Source organism: Mya arenaria, chromosome 4 (genome assembly GCF_026914265.1).
Source record: "Mya arenaria isolate MELC-2E11 chromosome 4, ASM2691426v1".
Lineage (NCBI taxonomy): Eukaryota > Metazoa > Mollusca > Bivalvia > Myida > Myidae > Mya > Mya arenaria.
The window spans coordinates 54589171-54612959 of record NC_069125.1 but is presented as its reverse complement, the minus strand read 5'-3'; the positions used below and the strand labels follow the sequence as shown (position 1 = coordinate 54612959).

Below are 23789 nucleotides of genomic sequence, written 5' to 3'. Positions count from 1 at the left end.
GGTCAGGCACAACCTCCAATTAAAGTTTGATGGCCGTGGGTGCAGGCATTGTCGAGTTATCACTCAGACAACCTTTTACCATTCAAGGTCACTGTGACCTTGACCCGATGACCCCAAAAAACAATAGGGGTCATCTACTGGTCCAACCTCCAAGTCAAGTTTGAGGGCCATAGGTGCAGGCATTGTCGAGTAATGACACGGACAACCTTTTACCATTCAAGGTCACTGTGACCTTGACCTTTGGCCGGATGACCCCCAAAAACAATAGGGTTCATCTACTGGTCAGGCCCAACCTCCAAGTCAATTATGAGGGCCATGGGTGCAGGCATTGTTGAGTTATCAATCGGACAACCTTTTACCATTCAATGTCACTATGACCTTGATCTTTGACCCGATGAGCCCCAAAAACAATAGGGGTCAGCTACTGGTCAGGCCCAACATCCAAGTCAAGAATGAGGGCCAAGGGTGCAGGCATTGTCGAGTTATCACTCGGACATCCTTTTACCATTCAAGGTCACTGTGACCTTGACCTTTGGGCCGATGACCCCCAATAACAATAGGGGTCATCTAATGGTCAGGCCCAACTTCCATATCAAGTTTGATGACCATAGGTCTAGGCATTGTTGAGTTATCACTCGGACAAGCTTTAAAAATATTTTACCATTAAAGGTCACTGTGACCTTGACCTTTGAACCGATGAGCCCTAAAATCAATAGGGGTCATCTACTGGTCAGGCCCAACCTTCATGTCAAGTTTGATGACCATACGTCCAGGAATTGTTGAGTTATCACTCGGACAAGCTTTGGTCTACCGACCGACCGACCGACATGCCTGTGCAAAGCAATATACCCCTCTTCTTCGAAGGGGGGCATAATTAATCATAGTCTACAGACTGACTTTCGGGCAGGTACTGACTATCAACTTGCAACTAATATGCAGCATGATCTTTAAAGAGGAATAATTTGTTTAAAGATATTGGGTAACTGCAGATCAACTGAAATCAGCCAATCACAGCAGACGTACAGTAATTACAGGGCTGGATGGATATAGTTTAAACTTATTTAATGTTACAATGATTGTGAAACTAGTTATTTCAACTTATATTATACACTCCCATTGGCAAGATGTTGCGTGAGAGTGTGGTCTTGTGTTGTGGGGAAAACCGGAGTACCCAGAGAAAATCCACTCTGGTTTGGAACCCCGGACTACTAGGTGAGAAGTGAGTGCACCAACCACTGTGTTACCTTCCATCCATCTTCAAAACACATTGATGACAATTGAAAGGCTACAACCTAGTGTTGAGTTATCAATAGGACTCTTTGAGCCCATTTCAGGTCACACATTGGTATGACTGTTGATTTTCAGTCAATCATGTTCCGACTAATTTGAAATATCTTTGGCTTCTAAGCATTGTATGATACAATGCCAAACTGCATGCCATCCTCAATGTACTTATGTACATATGCCAACACTGTTAATATGTATGAAGTTTGGTAGAAATTTTCCCAGTGGTTTTAGGAGAAGTTGTTTGAAGGAGAACCTTGATGACATACTGACCATGAAGGACAATCACCCTATCGCAATAGCTCAGGCTAAGCACTTTGTGCTAAGATGACCTTAACAAGACAAGCTTAAGAGGAATATTCAGAAATGCAAATCATATTTAGATTTTTATTAGGACAAATAGTTTTACATGATAGACACAGAAAAATCCTCATATCAAATTCTCCCCTATTGAAACAAAGTTGAACGTCTAAATATATTCAGGCTAAACTTTTAAAAAGTAATAACATTTGATATCCCCCCATTATTACTGAAATAAAGGTAAAAATGTTATAAAAAGATTTAAAGAATTGAAGATGCCTTTCATTCCTGCTGTGTTCTTGTCCAAGATGACTCTTATGATGATTGTGATGAAGTGTGCAAGGTGATTTCCACATGGAGTATTATGTTCATAGAATATCCCCAGAGCTCTTGATGTTCACTCTCTGTAATCCATTGTTGTATCCTCTAGTGCAGATTGAATCCAAGACAAAATCATGAACACATGATCTAAGGTGAGTCTCCACAATGTTGATATTTACAATTCTTACACTACACAATGGCTAGGGTTCTATACATTCCCTCACTAGACTGGTACCTAAAATGGAGCAAGAAAATCACAAATTGAATACAAGCATAATATTTGCATCTGTAGTTTCCTCACTCTGACATCTAAGCACTTTTAAAGAATTTCTAAAATCCACAGAACTTCCAAACACAAACTTTAGCAGTATCAAATCTCACCTCAAACATCAAAGCTGATGTTAAGTCTGATAGAAATTATATAAACAGTTTGAACTAGTTGTTTTATATTATAATGAGACAGAAATGTCATTCTTATACCATTATTGTCATTGTTGTTTTGATGTATTTTTGATGTGCATTCAATTTCAAAACTACCCAATAAAAAGACTGTCAGAGTTAGGAATCTTTTCATTGTGCATATAAATATACATGGAAGATATACGACAGAACTATTATGTTTAAGAACATGACAACTTAGAACTATACATGTCAAAAACACTCATCAATACACACACACAAATGTCACATGAGATTTGGGTAACAGTAAACATGAGTCAATGGACAACGTCTTGCTATTTTACAGAAAATAAAAGAAATTTGGTTTTTACACAAACAAGTTTGTTGGCTTATCAAATGTCTTTTTCCAGTAAACAACAAGTGTCTTAATATATTTTGTCACATGCTTGGCTTTCTTTATTAATACTTTTATTTCTTAATATAATCAAAGAAATATGATCCATCTACTCCCTTGTTCCGAATTCACAAAGTAAAACACTCTGACCGTCATCAAGAATGCAAACATTAGTAATGATCAGGAACTAACGTCAAGCATGTGATCAAAGCATACATGTGTGAAAAATAACACTGCCACCCTGGCATCAATCAGCATAATATCTTAACTAAAATACAGTGCGGATCGATAGTTAACACTTAAAATTCAACACTACACGCATTTACACTTCCTATGTTTAAAATTAAATGTCAATTCCCTATTATTATTAAGTCTCTTATCAACCTGTACTAGCTGTCTCCCTTTTGGATTCTAAATCCTCTGAGTTTTTGAACAGTACTTAAAAATCAGTTCTTTATTTTTCATTAATGATAAATGATTTATCTTGAAAATATAAAAGTAAAACTCAGACCTACTGGTATCAGAAATTTATTTTAGAAGTTAAAAAAATAAGTTTTTTTTTTAAGTAATTACCAAACATTATTTAATTTTGTGATCGAAAGAAAAGTGAGAACAAGTCAAATTGCTTCCATTATTCTAAGGCAATGCATTAGCTGGGACACAGACATAAAGATTACAGATAATGGATAAAATCCCATTTCAATTGGCTTCAATAAAGAGCTACCTTCCCAAAATGTCAAATTAAAATAGACAGAATGATAGAATGTACTGAAAAATCTGAAAGGATGCTTTCCTTGGAAGAGAAAATTGAACGACCAAGCAGTGTAAGACTGAGCTACCCTTTAAACATGTCGCAACTGGCCCATATCTTGGTTAGAAAGGACAAGTGTGTGTTCTCACAGCTCTTTCCATCAATTTACCTTATAAATATACTAAATAATAGGTTAAGAATTACCATGACAACAAAGAATGGATTATATGTACTTCACTTGTGGGTACTAGGGCTTTATTTCACTCACTCATAAAGACTTGCATCCCTTATATTTTATCTAACATTCAACTTAAACTAACATTTATTTTATTAATAGACTAAATTAATTTTATTGACACTTACTTTCGGAGATAAAAGAAAATTATTTTAATGAACACGAGACTTTATCATAAGAAATTTCCTGAAAATGAGCAAATTTAATTTAGATGATAAACAATAGGAAGAAAATCAAAACATGCTGCACTAGATGAAACATGTTCAAAACACAGAATACTTAACAAATCTGGATTGTATTGCATGTACACATCTCTGTAGAAAGAGCTAGAGTATCAATTGAGTCGGGCTTCGCTCGATTGTATGGCTTTGTTCATTTGATTTCAAACATTACAACGCAATAAGTCATTGTTATTGCTTATGTTTTGCTTTACTTAACAATTGATTCGGCATAAGTCTGTGGAGTCTAGCTGTCGAAAAGATCATTTAGTAAAGCAAAAATAAATAATAACTTAATGAGCATTTGGCGAGGTTTCTCTATACTACCAATTTCATATGAGCAAACCGGTACAAATCCACTTAATAAAAGCATTAAATGACTTAATTGCTATGTCAGTCAAGTGGCTTTCTAAATAGTTAAATCGCAATCTGTCAGATGATGCCATTGGCCGAGTCATGAGTGTCAACACTAATTTAATGATGATGCAGTAAAAAAGCCATGTGTTTGAAAGCAGTATGGTGATCTGAATTCAAGCAAGACAAACATCATCATTAGCAGGGAAGCCTTTCTTTTCTGATACAATGTACATAATGAATCAGTGAGAGTCAGTCTAAATTCTTCCCCTAATACTTGCATAACATAGTCAAAACCCATTGGCTCGATATCCCAGGGACTGGCCAAAATACTTCAAGCCTCGCAAATATCAAGCAAAGTGGATATGTATACAAAGAATAAAACAAAATCGGTCCTGGACATCAAGTTCAAGCCAACGAAGAAATCAAGCCAATGGGTTTCGACTGTATACATCTTTTAAACATATTTCTCAAATGTGAAATAAAATCACTGCAATATTATATAAACATAATGAAATGAAGCAATTTTAGGTGTATTAGGAATGCCAATAAACTAAATTTGTCTATTTTTTTACCACATAGCAGAGCTCGACATTGAACGTTCAAATTTGCTTGCCCTGTCATATACTAATTAAATTAACATGCCAAATAATGATGTGCTATATAATACTGCTAAAACATACTTTTATAGAGCTCTCTTCCTTTTATAGGATAATTCTTGTCAGGCCCTTTTTCATTTATTTTGTTGACTTTTGAAACCTAAAGCTAAATTATAGCTTTGTGTTCTAAGATTTTGGTTGTATTCTGAACCAACTTTGATTTGTCAGGAACATTCAGTAGACTGTTAATGTCGAGCCCTGCATAATCTCATTGTGACAAATACAGTACGGTAGTCATTAAAGTCGAATCAACAGCAAATGGCACAGGGAGTTGTCGCAAACTCGTAAGTTTAATGTTCCTTTTTAGTTTTCAATAATGAACAAAAGGCAAAACTTAAACTGCAGATCATATACTGGTTAGGACCTCTTTCTGTTCTTATTATTAGGCTTGGATTGGCAAATCAGTTAAGATTACAAATGACAGTTTGTGTTCAAATGAAGCTTAAAAACAGAAAAGCTTTTTTGCAACTAATTGCACCACACTTCTTCCCAAAGGGGATTGTAGATTTTTTACCATTCAAAAAGTGCAACATGTTCAATTTAATAGAAATAAAAATAAACAAAATATTTTGTTGTCAGTCGGAAACCTCCATTTACAGTTGAAGAGTGGTCCCTAACCAGCATTGTTAACCAATGAATTATTTCCACAGCCCTGATAAACATTTCAAGAGGTGAGAGTAAAAAGGTTCTGTCTGCCTTTTTACTTTTAAACAGTCAGTTAAAACCCAATACTTTCACCACTTGCTTTGTTCATAAATGGCAGGGACACATGTTATATCACACTTATACTTATCATCCTGTCATGTCAAATTGTTTGTGTCACTAACTACATGTACTGATGTAACCACATACAGCATAAATGAAGTCAGAAAATGTCTATCGAAAACAGTTATCTACTAACTGAATAAGGGAACATGTAAATACTCTACCTATATTTCATACATATCATGTAGGATCTGATAATATAAGCAATCTAAACATTGACAAACTATCTACTATTGGTTTCTGCTAATACAACTACTATAATAATTAGCTTTTATTTCACTGAAACATATGCCGTACCACTCTTGAACACAGTGGTAAGAAATTAGCTCCAGGAGAGCAATATTTGAAAAGCATTGGAGCTGATTTTTCTACCTTCTGTACCCTGTGCGTAGGAGTGATACATGTTATGTCAGAAGTATGAAATACATGCAGTTTTACATGCTCCCTCCATACGTACATGAATACATATATCAACATTCATTCATACAAATATTTTATGTAACAAAAGATTATCCCCATATAGAATACATGCAAAACAAATGTAAAGCAAATGTTCAACAATAAATGTTAACAGCCCCATCATTGGCACACAGCTACAAGTGAATTTCTGAAAGACAAACCGGCATTAGTATACAGTGAAACAACAAAATAAGTCAACGAATATCCGAGTGTAAAGAGCTCATGGTCAGTTTAAACAAGTATATATGTAAATTGTAATATCACAATTATATAGAGACAACAGCTATAATTTTTTGGCACGTAAGTATAGATTTTGCTATGGCACTTACAATGAATAAATAACAAGGAATGTACTGCACTATTACAAGAATGAGGACCCTTTCTTACAAACAAGCATATGACAAAGATATTCATTACAAAAGATTTTTTACTGAACATGTTTGACTGGTCAGTGCAGAGAAAGTTTATTTAACTTCAATTTTAATATGTGAAACTGTTTTTGTATTGAATTGACTTTTTTTATTATATGTAATTCTGTCATATGTTTGTTAATAGGAGGACCCCCAGGTTTTTTGTGATGTGTTCTAGTATAAAGAAAGGGCTCAATGCAAGACTGATATAACTGGTTCATTTCCTATATGCAGTTACAGCCGTCTTGTGCTCAGCTCCCTAAATTCTCCTAAATGTCCACAATAACTTCCATTTTTAACTCTAACATTTACACTGGTATTTGAATCAAGTTGCACAAATCACAGACACCCAACATCCTCTCTTATAGATAATTTTGCACAAATTATGAATAATCATAAATAACTTTTCAGTTTGACATTTTAAGAATGTCACAGAGGTAACTTTATTTGTATAAGAGTCACATCACTCGTCATTTTCATTATTTTTATGTTCATGCCCTGTAAAAGAATACTGTGAGTAATAATATTGCACTGAACGTAACATACAAATGAAAACCGAGAACACATTTTCATGATCATGAAGACCAAGCACCTCCTGTAGAACAAGTCATCCATTTATACAAAGGTGCTTGTTTAAAACATTATGCATATTCAGTTCAAAATCACTTCATTTTGCAAAGACTGCCCTCGTTCAAAACTGTTATATAAACAGTATGTACATGTTCATAGTAATGTCGGTAAATGACATAGATGAAAGTTTCAATTTAACTGCAGCTTATCTTTGCAAAATTGTGTGGTACAAGATCGCTGGGTTGCTTTGGGCTGTAACCTTTATTTTTTTACAAATTCCATTTTCCATTGTTTCTGTTAAACATATATGCAGATATTTACAGCCCTTTCAGCTTTCCACTTGTTGCGTAATATAATCCAAACCAAAAAAAAATGGATAAACCAAGACAAAATAAAATACCTATACATTCTACAGAAAATCTATATTATTCTTATCCAACATTATCATACATGTATGTGTACGTCCAGTTTTCTTTCAAAGTCTACACGTGTATAATTCTGTTAACGTAAATAGTTACACATTTATGAAAACTTAAATTGGAACATAAGGCTGTAAAAATACTTTATCAAACAGTGTAAAATGCTATGAAATATTTCTTTATACATATGCCAACACAAGGTTACAGATAACAATATATGATTAAGGAGCTTCCTTTTAAGAAAAGGTGAGTGCTGACCATTACAATCAAAATAGGCTTTGAACAAACAAGACTTTTAACAGTAAATGGTTAAACTCATAGACTAAAGTCTATGTTTGCCAAACTTTAAATTAGTAAATATTTAAATCTAATCAGTTTGTAACATTATGTGGGACAAAAAAAATCAAAACAAACAAAAAGATAGGCAAATTCTTGTCACACAAAACAAAATACTCCAAATCCATTAAATTATCAAACTTTCCTTCAAATTGAGTTTACCGATTAAATTAAAGTGACTGTCCAAAACACATATTTTTTCATCATTTGAAAACACTTCCTAAAAACAAAATATTCAATTCTACTCATTAATACCACATAATGAATACAGAGAAAGTCAATGTTTAAGTTTACGAGACAAAAAATATGTTACCTTTCGTAAAAACTATGATTACCCACTGTTTTCAGAGAGTAATAGCCAATGATACTTACCAAGACTTGCCAGTCATCGTTTAATTTTAAAAAGAAAGAGCAGTCGACGAACAAAAACGTTAGTTTTTATATTATTACTTTTTTTTACTTCCACTTTAGCCCAAAATGATAATGATTATAACCGATGTCATAAAATATGTACACAATTACAAATATTATATTATTACTGCACCAACTTCGAGATTTATGAAAATAATACAGAGGTGCAGCAATGTGAATGTATAATTTCAATCACATGGGTAGTGGTTGACATTTCTGTTACGAACCATGTTGTCAAGAACAACATTCAATAACTAGCATGCGATTTAAGCGTGAAGCATTGTAAATTATCTGCATGCTAGTTACTGAACGCTACTCAGCTCCGCCTACTTTTCACAATTCCGATATGGGAGTTAATATATAGATGAAATAAACGGAAATACTCCCAAACATGGCGGAATTTCTTGATAAACATTAAATTAACAAACAGATTTGGCATATTTAACTATTAAATCCATTCCTTAACAAAAAGTTTTGTACACATTGATAATACATGTACAAGTCAAAGAATAAGAACTAACGGTGATTTAAGGATAGTTTTCAAACTTCAATATCTGCACCAAAGCAACCCAGCATGTATAACTTAAACACTACTAAGGATGAAAGACAACATAATAAATCAAGCAATGGTTAACACAAATGAGATCTACATCTGCCTCCACCACAGGGTCAACACTCGCTGGACCTTGTATTTTCTACGAGATCAATTATCTAGGAAGCACCAAATACTTTGATCACCCCCTTTTTTCAAGCTGAAAGAAACAATGAACACGATCAATACACAGTTCATGATCACATACCATGTTATTGGTTCCTAAAGTAGCATGTTAGGAAAGAGGCCAAAACTGAAGGAACAACACTAGTATTTGTAACAAAACTGTGTAACTTACCTTATATTTGGGTCAGACAACTCCAACACAGAGGGTCTAGTATGATGTCATTGTATACAAATCTTACAAACCTGCCTAGTTAAGGTGAGCTTTAACATGCCATTAACCATGAACAACATTTTGGCAGTCATGCATTTCAAAACAAAACTTTCAGCTTAAAGCCATTTAAAGTTTATGTAATTATTGTTCCAGGTTAAGAAAAGTTATCAAAATCCTCTCAGTTTCATATGGAAATGCGTAACTGCCCGCTTGAATCAATGTAACGCAGTTTAATGCAACAGGGTTGAGAGCACTTACAACATATACTGTAAAAAGGCCAAGCCCTAGTGTCGACTGCTGCGGTACTCTCGTTCCCTGTCTCTCTCCCTGTCACTCTCACGTCGGTCCCGGCCCTCCCGACCCTCGCGATGACGTTCATCGTATTCTCGCCTCTCCCTCTCTCGACTCCTCTCTCGGTAATCTCGTTCACGACTGCGAGATCGGTGACGGCTTCTCTTCTCGCGTTCCCTCTCACGATCGCGCTCTCGTGACCTTGATCGTCTCTCCCGTGACCTTGAAATAAAACAATTATTTTGTATGATCAATAGTTTCCTTTCATCAATGCAAACATTTACAAATCGGAATGAAACAAATAGGACTTGACAATAAGTAAATCAGTTGTTAATTTAGAAATTTTGTATTAAATGACCACGAAGAAATTGGATAATTTAAAGCACTAAATACATAAAATGTCCCAATATGGCACATACAATTAACATTTATGGGGTCATGTCAAAAATCATAACAATAGTTAACTGTCATATTTCAAAAATTTATAAAACATTATCCGATGGATAAGTAGCATTTTATCTAAATTGATTTACGGATTTTTGTCTCAAAATATAGGATGGGTGGGGGAAAAACACATTCATATCCACACAACATCTTTGACAAATATCAAAAGGAATAATGGGAATTTATTTCTAACCCAGATGCTTTTTTTCATGAATATCTTGTACAGGACTAAATACTCACTTAAATTCAGTTACTTGTCCGGAATTTTTCAATCGATTCTGACTGGAAGTGAAGGATGATACTGAATAGAGGTTAGTAAGGACAACATTACTTTTTTTTTAAGTGTTTCCGTAAAAAAATATGTACATGTATGCAGTCTTAGTATAGTTGGAATGGCAGAATAACTAAAATTCCCTGACTTATTACAGATTTTTTTTCTTTTTGTGAAAAGTGGTAAAAGGCAAGCTGAAAAATAACATCATGGATTTTTGAATCTATTCCCATTATGGGAAAGGGGCACAGATTCTTTGACCAAAGATGGCCTTACAATTACAGTAAGTAACTGTGATAATCAAGATAATTATAGCCATCATTGTCCTTTCCCATTAATTCCAGTTTATTAGCATTTACACCATTATTTGAACAAACATATGTTGTATTAAATTAAACAAGGTCAGAAATGATCCTGGCTTGAGTTATGTTCAACACATTTTCTTTGGCACTACTGCTTGACTGATACAAGCCACATAGACTTCTACAGCTCAAAAGTAATGCAATTAACTAGACAAAGTACGGAACTTATATCCCTTGACTCCAGTCAATAAAATTACATAAACTCCTTTAAATGGAAAGAAGCACCATTTCTGTGTAGAGGGTGAATCAATATGACATTTGATCTGATCTTGACTGCCCTGCAGTTGTGCACAGACTACACATAGTACTTTTCTTATATCCCTTGAAACCCTTTTCATTTGTCACGTAAAAAAAAATAAAACGCTTGTTTTATTTAAAAAATATATATAATGACATTATTTTGTGATAGCAGTTTCATTTATGATAAGAAAATTGGTTTACGAATTTTCTCTCATAAAATAATGGATGGACGAATTTTTTTTAATCCATACAATATTTTGTAGAAATATGGAAAAGATAAATGGAAATTCATTCCAATCCAAATGTTCGTTTCATGAATATCATACAGCACTAAATACTCACTTAAATTCAGTTACTTCTCCGGAATTTTTCGATCGATTCAGACTGGAAGTGAAGGATAAGTTGTACTAAATATGTTTATAAGGGCAAAATTACTTCTTCGAAGGTTTGGTTAAAATGATCTACATGCACATTGGTTGAATGCCCCAATCTGAACGGTGCTCAAAGCCTGAACACTTGTTTAAACACATATTGATTTAACATGATCAGTAATTTGATGATTAAGATTAATAGAGACGCCTGCCATAACAACGCTTGAGAAGTTTCGTCTTGTTTCAGGGAGTATTTTACAAATATTTCCCATTCATTGTTTTAACTCTTTAAAATGACAAAATGTCTGGGAAAATGACCTCGAGGGCACGTGCACAGCTTTGAGTTATGTCATTAACATGTATTTGAGATATTTATAAATAGAATCTTGCTGAACATTTTCAAATGTGGATAAAAAACTGTTTCATTAACTACAGCAATTCTAAAATAAATAATTAAAAATCTTGATCCACTCAACCTGTGTATATATATAAAAAATAAATTATTTTTGTAACATATAATTTACAACGATTTGTTAACAAAATGTCCTATTTGATTTGGAAAACAATAATTACAAATTTTGCAACTTTATAAAAAGACGCAATATTGTTTATGATGAGGATAAATGTTATTGTTGATGAAATTGCATAATGAGTAACAATTTCTTCAATTATGCGAAATATGGAAAAGGGCAACGAGAAAAAAAAAACACTCAGAGATTCAGAATCACTGTATGATTTTGTAAAATAAAAATTGAGGCGGATCTGTAAACCAAATGGCCTAACTATGTAGTTATACCAACATTGCTATCATTGTCCTTCCCATTAATTCCAGTTTATAAGCATTTACACCATTATTTGAACAAACTGATAAGAGATGTTGTATTAAATTAAACAAGGTCAGAAATGATCCTGGCTTGAGTTATGTTCAAACACATTTTCTTTGGCACTACTGCTTGACTGATACAAGCCACATAGACTTCTACAGCTCAAAAGTAGTGCAATAGACTACCCAAGAAAATGGTTCCATAGTTCACCATCACAAAAAGTCAATTACATTATCAAGTTAGTTAGCTTTTGAATAAAAACACACACATTTCTATTCAAACACTTAACAAAACCATTGTAATTCCCATTGCCCATCTTTCTTCTTCCAATAAGATTATTTTAATATGCATCACATTAATGTTGTATTAAAATGCATCACATTAATGTTGTATTAAAATGCATCACATTAATGTTGTATTAAAAAGATATATCACATTAATGTTGTATCAAATTAAACAAGGTCAGAAATGATCCTGGCTTGAGTTATGTTCAACACATTTTCTTTGGCACTACTGCTTGACTGATACAAGCCACATAGACTTCTACAGCTCAAAAGTAGTGCAATAAACTAGACAAAGTACTGAACTTGACTCCCATCACTAAAATTACAAAAACTCCTTGAAATGGAAAGAAGCACCATCTCGGTGTAGAGTGCAGGGAGTATGAGGATCAATATGACATTTGATCTAATCTCGACTGCCCGGACTAATTACCTTTTTTCAATAACAAAATAATATCTATGGAGTTTATATATATTCATATTTATATACATTTATTTTTCCAGTTAAATCAAGTGGCTAGTAAATCTCTCCATTGGTTTAACAGTTCATATCAAATATTTATGTCAGGGTGGTTTGGTATCATGTCACTTCAAGGAAATACAATACTCGCTTTCTTTCGCATTACTGCTTGACTGGTACAAAGATACATAGATTTTTACAGCTGAACAGTAGTGCAGAAGATGGAACAAAGTACTTTTCTCATATTCCTTCCCTCAAGTAACAAATGTTAGCCTTCAAATCGAAGGAAACACCATTTCTGTGGAGAGTGCATATATGAATTCGCCAAAACAAACTACTATACTCACTTAGATCCATATGACTTCTCCTCTATGCCATGAAGTGTATCCTGTAAGGAACTGATGAGGATCTTACATCTGTCGTCATTCGCAATCTTCGACTGCTTGATCAGGGAGATTGCTGTTACAAGCGTCTCTATTGCACTTGCAAAATCTCCTATAATTAGACAAAAAGACAAATGTACATGTTTGCCGTGAAAATTGAGCTTTTGATTCAACAAGTCGAAATTTCACAAGCATATTTAATATATATCATGCTGCATCAAATTACCTGATCATGTCGGATCAAACTAACTTCAACTGTTACTTCAAATAATGATTACTGAAAGCCAGACAGCAAATTAATAAAGGATTAAGCATAAGATAGATGTAACTCTATAAAATAGGAGTGATATAAGAGTCAGTACAAATGTACAATAGTCAATAACATAGCCGTACCAGCACTAGCATCCTGTACAGCGCGTGAGATTGCACTGCTGGAGACTGTCTTGTTACGCTGGAAGATCTCCTCAAACTCTTGCTCAGACAGGGCTGGGGCTGCCGGCTCACTTCTGGAAAATTTATAAAACTCTAGTTTGTTTACTTGCAAATAACAGTTACAAAAAACTCAGCCTATAACAAACAGAACGTAATGAATAACTTAAGTAAACTAAAAGGACAAGTGCGAGTCTAGGGACTGCTTTGACAAGTTAGTGAGCACAATGCCCATACAGCTCAATTTGTTTCTCTCAATTTTTTTAATCGAGACAAATAATAAATTCACCAAGAAATACATGTAAGCTTTATTAACCAAGAGGTCTTACCTTCGTTCTGTTCTGTAGGGGTCGGTTCCTGGGTAAACTGTTGATGGTGGAGGTCTTCCATAGGGATCTGCAGATGGAGGGGCATGGGACACCTAGAATATACAGGATTTACTAGTTACATTCATTTAACTGGGATTGACTCAATCATCTACATCAATATAACTTTGTACAAACTATTTTTAAAGTAAAACTACCACATTTAAAATTTTCCTTTATCATATTCTATTAAATCAAAGATACAACTTTCTTTACTGTTTCCAAAAGCAATGTCATCATTCAAGTTTACTTACTGGTGGTGGTAGAGATGGGGGATGTGTTGGGGCAAAGAACGCAGGATTTACATGCGGAGCTGGAGGAGCCACGGGGTGGTGGCCTGGCGGGGGAACCCCTGGGGGTGGCTGTGTCGGTGGCATCCCTGAAATATACACAGTTTAGCGAATCTCTTCTAACAGCACTCTCTAATCAATCACTACATAATAAAACCAGCAATGACAAACATTTGAGTCTTACTTTATCTTGTAAGTCATTATGTTAAGGGACTAGACATCTGATGATATCATTGCAAGAAAAAAAGAAAATTGTCAAAAAACTAACATAAAATTGATTGTCATCGTGTACAAAGCATTGAAGCTCACATACTGATGGATAACATCGCTTACTGCACATGTATCTTCCGCAGTTTTTGCACATTTTTCAAATTCGAAATTTACTAGGGTTGTCTACCACTTGTATTTCAGTAAAATTCAAAATAGCGTTAGTGTATGTATCTGTACTAACAGTGATTTTTTTTTCAAAATAATTTTACCCCTGTGCCTTTTCAATTGGGAAAATTAGCGCGAAAAGTCCAAAAATTGGGAAAATTATAACATGGCCATTTTACATATAAAGTTTTTAATTTTCTGCTTTTACTGAGATTATTATATATTATGTGTCCATACAGACTTTTTCTATAACATGGTGAAGCAAAACAGCAATTAACAAGCTTGTCCCACTTTTTTATCTTCTTATATTAAACATTGATGATTAATATGAATACTGTACTGAAAAATGCATTTTTGAATTCAAAACACTACTCACGACAACATGTTTAAACTGGTTGTTAATGGTGTGTCCGGGTAATTGAAGGCTGTGTATTAAGTTTTGCACTCAATATCTAATTTAGTCATTATTTAGAACTAAATAGTTGAGTACAAAACATTGAGATACTTAAAACACACATAAATAAATTTCCTTCGAAGCTGTGAAACTACTGAATACCATACTTCATTGACTACGGCAACAATTGTCAGGTTAAACGTGTATTTTGCATTACGAAAAACTGAAAGTAAACTGAAAATTAAAACCGGAAGCAGAAAAATAAAGGTGCGTCCTGCAAAATATTTCCGGCAAAAAAGACTGTAAACAAATATTGGCTATTTTGCGGTTACCCAGACCGGATTTTACCGGATACGGGGACGGATAATATCTGAAAGTTTGCTATCAAAAAATGTATGAAATAGAAGTAACTTCAATGAAATGCGATTTTAATTTTGCAGGTTTAAATTGTAAGTAAAAAGAAACTCAGGAAAAAGGAGAAAATGAATTCTGTTTTTGGGAAAAACTGGAGATTTTTTGGGAAAAATGGAGGCTTTTTGGCGAGGGGAAAGGGCCGATATTCGACCCTAAAATTAGCCAAAAAAATCACTGACTAACAACGTGAATTTTTCATGCAAAATATAATATAAACTGGGAATCCTTTGTGAGCTACTTTTGAGGTTAACTATTATTAAATATTCTTTTAATTATATAAAGTGACATACCATCGGCCTCATACTAGCTCGTATTGTCTATTCTAGGCTTGATTTGAGGAAATAATGTATTTGCCGATTTTGTGATCATCTTGTTTCTAGTTCCTTTAATTACAACTACACAACTGTACACTTTTTGAAATCATCGATGCATAACACAGTTGTTTTTAGGGTAGAGAAAAACCCTTTTAGTGGACTAAGCATGATGTATATGAAATTAATATATTTTGAACTACAGGATGTTACATTTCAAAGGAACACATAAAACTTCCTACTAGGATGATGCATGCCAGGAATAGAGGGGGCAAGTCCACGGATGCCTGGTGGAGGGACTGGCTGGGGTGGCATCTGACCTCTCACCGCAAACGGCGCTGAAATACACAACAGTCAGTGAAGCAACATTCTTACACAGTCTAATAATCTTCAACTGTCTTAAAATATGACTTATGCCAAAGCTTTTAGACTAAATGACTAGCTAGTAGCTAATGAGAAAAATGTTAAAATCACAATACTTTATAGAAAAATAACTGTAGGTTGCAGAAATTGCAGAAACATATAAACAGTAATGTTCTAAAGCATGTAAAACAATAATATTCAACAGAGAACATCAAGGAAACATTTATAAAACATAAATGAAACACACCGTCACCTGAACATGCAATACGAATCCCGGTTCCTACAAATGCAAACCATTTTCTTCATAATTAATCTTCCCTTTTTCACCACTAACAACCTTTTTCAACATTTTTACCAAATCCATCCAGGTAAGACTTAAAGAGTACCCATTTCTACTTAGATCAATAAAGGGAAAAACAATAGGATATTTCTCGAAATACATACTCCCTGGTGGTGGTGGCTGCTCATAGTTAGTGGCTGTGAACTCTTTAAAATATATGCTATCAACTTAAACCTTGTATTAGCAACATGCAGACAAACTCAAAATATATATAACATTAACCAAAATGATGTGAGAAAGCTACTATAGTAAAGTAAGAGTGCAAAATAGTATTCTAAAAGCCCTTTGCATTCCAAGACTTACTGCCAGGAGGCGGGGGCTCAAACCTGAGCCTCTCTAAACAGTTAAGCAAGAGAACTGTCAGGTTAATGACTACGGAAACACAATATAATGTCAGTAATAGTATGTAGTGAAACAAGAAGATTACAAAATATTATTTAAACTTAATTGTCAAAACACTCCAACAAAGTATATTTATTCTTTTGTGAGTCAAGAGCAACAATGTTTGGGTACATAAAAGAGCAAACCCTTAGTAAGAATGCTACAAATATACACAAGCCACTGCTGCTGGCCATACATACCAGGTCCTGGGGGCATGCCAGGTCTGATGCCGGGAGGGGGAAGACGGGGATCAGGCACACCACGAGGCATCATTCCTGGAGGGGGACCTGTCATTGGTCGCACCAGGCCTACACCTGGAGCCATACTGACGGGCGGCATTGACACGGGCGGCATACCTGTAATTAGTGGCACGAACCAACAATATAAGGAATTTGAGAAATTATCACCCTAGAATAAGAGTTTCAGATGTACCACATGTTAAACCAAATAATCAATGTTAATCACGCTATATTCTATTTGACTTACCAATTAAAGTTTCAGGTATTATTCGTTTATAAAAACTGATAATGAAGAGACATCTTTTTCAATGTTTACAAACATGCAGGTATGGTAGTACATTTACATACCATGGGGGAAGAAGTTAGGTGGAGGCCCGGAGGTCGGGGGTGGGGGTCCCTGTGTTGGTGGAGGCCCCGACATTGGAGGGGGTCCAGTGGGCCGCTGGGGGAATGGAGCAGCAGGACGGGCACCAGACTGGGGCGGGCGCTGGGTCTGAGTTGGAGGGGGAGCTGACCTCTGTGCATCTGGCCTCTGTTGTGCATCACCCCGACTGTCTGTACGTCCCCGACCTGTATAGCAAGCAAGAATTTGAACATCTCAGTAAAACATTCATGACCTAAATTATTATTCTCAGTCACAAAAAACACTATCTTAATTCAAGTAGACAACTGGCTTCTTTAGAGAAAGAGTCCTGAGTAAAGAATCTCTATATTGAAGACAAATTTCCTGAGTTTAATCAGTCAGAATGTGTTGTACTAACATTGCAAAAGTGATATTTTCAGTGAAGTTCATAGTATATTGTTTAATGAATGATTTGTGTATTCTAACCATTCTGCTGCGGAGGCGGTTCTCCTTTCCTAGCTTGTGCCTCAAAGTTGTTAAGGGCCTGCTTGTTGCAGTGAGTAACCAGAGGTGTCTGACCCTGGAGTTCCTTACGAGGCAGCTTGTCAAATATCGCTCTTGATGAAGTCTCTGATTTCACTATCACAATTGCAAACCTAGAAAGACATTGTTATGTGTCACTTAAGTGCTTTCAATTGCCTTCAAACTAGGCAGTTCTTGAAATTTTCTTCAAAATTCCGAAAACTTTATTACAAAATATAAATTACTTAACCTATTAGAGTACTTCCCAATCTTTCATTCAAAATAAAATGATACAGATGGCATGAAACATAAATTAAAGAAATAGAATATTAAGGTCTTTATATATTATACAGTGGGGCTGTCACGATATACCGGTATATCGCGGTACGAAGCAAAAAAAAATTGTACCACAGTACATTAGCGTACTCGTTTTTTCCATTAAAATTTGATTTTCAAAACTTATCGGTCTTTTCATAATTTGGATTATGAAAAAATTGACGTATGCAGATTCAACAATCGATTACTTCCTGTTCCAGTCATGTAGGCGTTTGCAATATCCCTAAAACCCGGGTCTCCGGATCGCCGTTCACCGTACCGATAAATTTGTTACCGATCAATTTTGTGTTTTCTTACAGTTTATAGTATTGTTATTAAATGTAACAGTTAATAATTTTGTTTCATTATAGTTACGTAATGATAAACAATAAGCCGAATATAGATAATAACAGATGTTTCATTTCTTTCACAGTGAGTTTACCACATATTTTAATATGTTATATATCTATCGTGCACGATGTGTTTGAGCACATAAATGAAATGACACTGTTTCACTATGTAAACCGCAGTACAGTAAAATAATTTATTCAGTTTACAAAATAAAACTTACATTTTCTGTTGGATATGGCGTTCCGCTTTTTTGCAAAAAACTGTACAGTAGCCCAGGTTCAGGACTTTTATCAAGGGAGATCAGTGCGTTGGAGATTGAATTTTAAAGCATTGGCATATTTTAAATATAAAATAAATAATTATACTTTGCGACATTTACTTTCTCTTTTGTGCATTCGGATTTACATATCTACTTTCACTTTGTCTCATCCGGGTTTGATGCAGTTAATTTTTACATCGAGTTTCATTGGACAAAATTTTGATTGGCTGTTCATTCACGCTAATGAAATTTCTTGGGTAAATTTTTACGCGTTTTTTGTCATTCGATCTTAGTTGTCGTGACAGTCAGTTGACTTTAGAATATTTATTTTTTGGCTTGAAAACAAAGGCAATTGTTGATGATGTTGTTGTCTGCAGAATTTGTAACACACAAGTAAAAACTAGTGTTTTAATCATATAAGAGTGCATTCATAATATAAGGCATTTCGTCACCATTTTCACAATTTTAAGGGCCCCGGTCCTGTTGACAAAAGCAGTGGTAAGAAATACTGAGATATGTGTATGTATATTTTAATTTAATGCTAACCCTTTGCTTTGTCCATTCGCTCTGTTCTCATAAAACTTTATCTCCAACAAATCATTTACTCCAACAGCAGCCAGAGCATCAGTTAGATCCTGGTCTGTTGTCCACTGTAATGCAAATCAACAACCATACACAACACCATACAGAAAAATGTCCAACTGCATTTATTAAGTCCAAATAGTTTTTACAACAAGACTTTATAACTGACTGACTGACAATTTTTGTTTAGTTTTTCAACATACTAAAAGCTTATGATCAATTCAAGTCTATACACACCCACTGCAGGTTCCCAACATACACACTGTACCGTCGGCCTGTGTAGCTAGCAGGTACTGATGTTGGCGGTATAATATTTTTCTTTGGCTCATCAGACAAGGATGTGTTTGTGATCTGAAAAAAAAAAACAGTTTTAAGACAGAATTGTCATACAGTGGAACCTCGCTAAACCAGATCTCCACAAAACCGGAATCCTTGGGATACCGGACTATTTTCAGAGTCCCGATTTTTCCCTTATACTTTTCAATGTAAAATAATCCCCACAAAACCGGAACCTCGGAATTCCGGATACCGGACAAAAAATCGAGAAAATTTGTTAGTTGTCAACGTAATTTTACCTCGCAAAACCGGACGTTTATTTGTTCAAACATGTCAAAATGATTTTGTGTATTAGGAATTTGCGAATCGCGTGTCACTTTGTTTTGACAGCCGGTGCGTCGTTAAATATTGCACCTTTGATGTTGTGATAACTCGATAATCGATAATGATGATTCCGCTGTGGATTGACTGCCGCGCGATAATCAAACGTTAATCAAACTTGTGAAAAGAAAAATTGATTGAGACATTAATTTGTTTGTTGTAGAAAATAAAGAACTAGAAACGGTTATTAAGTGATCATTTTGGAGGGTTGTTTTATCTAAAGACTTCTATGAGTGAATCAAATTAGAGCGGTGCGTTAATTAAAATATCAATATACTTAACAAGCATTAAATTACGCGAGTTGTTTTATTTTTTTAGACTCGGAAAAAAGATGATTATAAAAACGCAGAATTATGTTTATCACTTTTGCATGTGCTTTAATCATGTCTCAACCTCCGTCTAAACGTCGAAGAATTGAACTGTCCCTAGAGGACAAAATGAATCTCATTAGAGATTCTGAGAAAATCCCTAAGCCTACAATCAAGGTATGTTTACTGTATGAAATCTTTGAATTTGCTGTTTATTTTCAATTTCAGTTTAAATTTCGCTTTTACACTGCATTAAAATGTTTCATTCGATTTATTTCAGATTCTCGCTGAGCACTTTGGCATCGGGAAATCAACAGTGGGCGACATTATGAACATTATGTATCACACTAAAAGTGTAAAGATACATGTACATGTACAATGATATAAACTGTATCTGTAATGTACATTGATATATAAATGAATATACATGTATATTCTATGCATTATTTCAAGTTACTTGAACCATCATTGATGTAAAATAAATGTTATCTTTATGTGTTTTTATTTTATTCCTATTTTCAACTTCCCTTTAAAAGTTAACTCAGTTAATATTTTGAGTAAACTTACTCCGTACATCAAATCCTCACTAAACCGGAATCCTCACTAAACCGGAAATTTTCCCCGGTCCGGACCTTGTCCGGTTTAGTGAGTATTCACTGTATCATGTTGATTCATACAGAGATGTATCAAATTACAATACTTAAATACAATTAATGAAAACAACAGTTATTAATTAGTTGGAAAGTGTGGACAGTTTAAAATAAAACTCAAATTTGTTTACCAATTCTTTATGGTCACTGCTGCTACTCTGTGTAATTATAACATCATCATATAAATCTGCATCTTGGCCAAATTCACCATCCTGTGAAGAAAATATTAGTTTTTATTATATTCAAATCATATTAACAGCCATACCTAAACATGTCATGTATGCACTTACTAGTGAACGAATAAAAATTTAGTTTTATTCAAGTTTTTTCCTCCTGTTTACATGTTACAGAACACTTATGCACCAGTCAATTGTAACCACAGGCCCTCCAGGTCTGGGGGTATACCAGGAATACCCGGGAAAATGGGCCGTGTTTTTACCTTTCAGGTGGCCCCGCAGTGCAAGGTGAATGCGGTGGTTTTGTCTTCGCGCTAAATATAGCAGGGAATGGGCCTTACCTAGGTCTATTGGGTGCGGGGGCATTTGGCAGGGATTTAACCATCAGTTCGTCCCCGCAGGACGGGATTTTATCGGGGTTGGCTTGACCGAAAGACAAAGTCCCCGCTATTCCCCGGACCGGGGGGGGGGGGCCCCTGGTTACAATTGACTGGTGCATTATGCAGGGGTATACCAGGGATAGCCGGGGAAATGGGCCGTGTTTTTACCTTTTAGATGGCCCCGTGATGCCAGGTGAATGCGGTGTTTTTATCTTCACACAAAATATAGCTGGGAATGGACCCTAGGGTCCCACGGGTGCAGGGGCATTTGGCAAGGATTTTACCATCAATTTTGTACCCGCAGGACGGGGATTTCTAGGGTTTGGCTGGACCAATAGTCAAATTGGACCTGGGGGGGAGGGGGGCTGTGGTTACAATTGACTGGTGCATTAGTAGCTGATGGTTTTATAAGTTAAGGTATTGACAACAATGCCTTGTACTAAGTTGTAGATTACAGAATTCTCAAAAGAGCTATCACACAATGTAAAATGTTATTGAAAAAAGTTTGATTTAAACATAGTTCTGGCTTCCATAACTTTAATGTTGATATTTTTTTTTTTTGTCACATTAAAGTTATGGCGTAACCCCCATAGTAAAGTCAACCAGAATCAATTGAATGTGATGATGCAATGCAATCCACATGACCATGATGACGTTGATGGATTCTATTTATAGTATCGGATTCACATTGTTCATTTAGTTGAATCCAATTGCAGTAAGGCTGAAAATACCTTTTGATAAGTAAAAACAATTGATTTATATCAAATTTGTTATTAGTTATTTACTTATTATTCAAAATAGAAAAAATAACAGCAAAATAAACACTACATTTGTGAGGTCAAATGTAGGTCACATGGGTATTTTCTGAAAATCTTGGTGTCACGTGTTTAAATTTGAACACAACTATGACCTAGTTAAGGAATGCTTATAATCAGATTTATTAAAATGATAAATTAACATTCTATAAAGCGTTTTTTGGTTTTGAAAATGTGTTTGTGAACTACATTTGACTTCATTGACCGGAGGATATAGTTATTTTGTCTGTACAATGCATACAAGTGAAATAACAGTGTGACATAAAAATGTGAAGAATTCTGGTAGGGTTTGGATATGGCGTTCTCTTCAGCTAACACGTCCAAAAAGGTAGTATATAACGTGTTCGCTGAAGTTCTTTAGCTAATTTAAACATTAATGTCTTTCCGATAGCAATGACCCCAAAGGGTGCCATAAAACAGAAGTTGAAGGAGCTTAATTTTCATTGGTCCACATATAATTGCATCCACTAAACATGTATTTATACATCCTATAGAAAACCCTTACTTCAAGCTCTTCTTTTTTATGTAGAACAAATATTAAATTGGTGGAGTGTAACCTTGAATTGGAATATGTAACGCAGCAGAATAAGGACATATTTACGAGATGCTAACAACGTTCAGATATCGAGTTAACAAACTAAATAAAAAGGATATGCTTATAAGCGATTGTATGATGATTTATTGTAAAAGAAGAAAAAAATGTAACGGGTTTTTTCGTAAAGCGGGCGCTTCTCAGCCTACTGATTTTGCGCCAAATATACACGACAACTGAAAAAGATTATTAAATATTTTAGTAACAGGTGGGGGAATGAAAGGATTAAGTTATTAGTTCGATATAACTTGTCATGCATTACCTGGTCAAAGCCTTCTTCGATATTTTCATAAAGATCGATATCCACGCTATCGGCCATTTTCTTTCCTGTTCCCCGTATGTATAATTATTTACAGATATAAATTTTGCAAATGTTCATTAGCGGCTGCATCCTACTAAATCCCTACATTTGACCATTTTTATTGAAATAAAAATGAATACTATCACATCTTGACTTTTTATCATTTTATAAGTGAATACGGGGGAGTTGGGTTGGGTGGAGCCGAGGGAAGTGTTACGGCTGTGACCTACATAACATGCTCCCAGTAGTTTGATGATAGTTGAGCGGTTTTATTAGGATTTTAAAATAAGTAATGGCATGAACCTATAAACCGGTTTATAGGTCCGTGGTAATGGTCAAGATTCAGGCGATTTTGGACTACATATAAATGCATGTTTGTCAATGTTTCTGCTTTTTCATTCTGATTTGTTTGTCTGGGTATTTGAAATAAGAGTTTGTGTTTTTCCAAGAGTGAAATTTGAGGGCTTTAATCGCAAACCTATCCTCAACCACTGTG

General features: G+C 34.9%; 1 protein-coding gene and 1 non-coding gene across 7 annotated transcripts; both read right to left on the bottom strand.

The window, feature by feature from the left end:
- Positions 1–1657: 1657 nt before the first annotated feature.
- Positions 1658–23323, bottom strand: LOC128230491 (cleavage and polyadenylation specificity factor subunit 6-like). 6 transcript variants are annotated; one of them, XM_052942795.1, is made up of 17 exons: positions 23255–23323; positions 21161–21241; positions 19652–19765; positions 19379–19482; positions 17872–18041; positions 17391–17612; positions 17004–17159; positions 16726–16758; positions 15962–16057; positions 14190–14314; positions 13900–13991; positions 13535–13647; positions 13106–13253; positions 11165–11206; positions 10190–10231; positions 9473–9727; positions 1658–9037 (listed from the first exon to the last, which is right to left on the bottom strand). In XM_052942795.1, the coding sequence occupies exons 1-16, from the start codon at positions 23309–23311 to the stop codon at positions 9499–9501; spliced, it is 1824 nt and encodes a 607-aa protein (XP_052798755.1). In that variant the 5' UTR covers positions 23312–23323; the 3' UTR covers positions 1658–9037; positions 9473–9498. The 6 variants fall into 6 exon arrangements, with proteins under 6 accessions (XP_052798755.1, XP_052798754.1, XP_052798758.1 ...); XM_052942794.1 differs by having other exon boundaries at positions 1658–2140; XM_052942798.1 differs by lacking the exon at positions 10190–10231 and having other exon boundaries at positions 1658–2140.
- On the bottom strand, positions 12066–12192 carry LOC128233116 (small nucleolar RNA SNORA76). The gene has a single exon (XR_008260615.1). It is a non-coding gene; the product is annotated as a small nucleolar RNA SNORA76 (small nucleolar RNA).
- Positions 23324–23789: the final 466 nt, after the last annotated feature.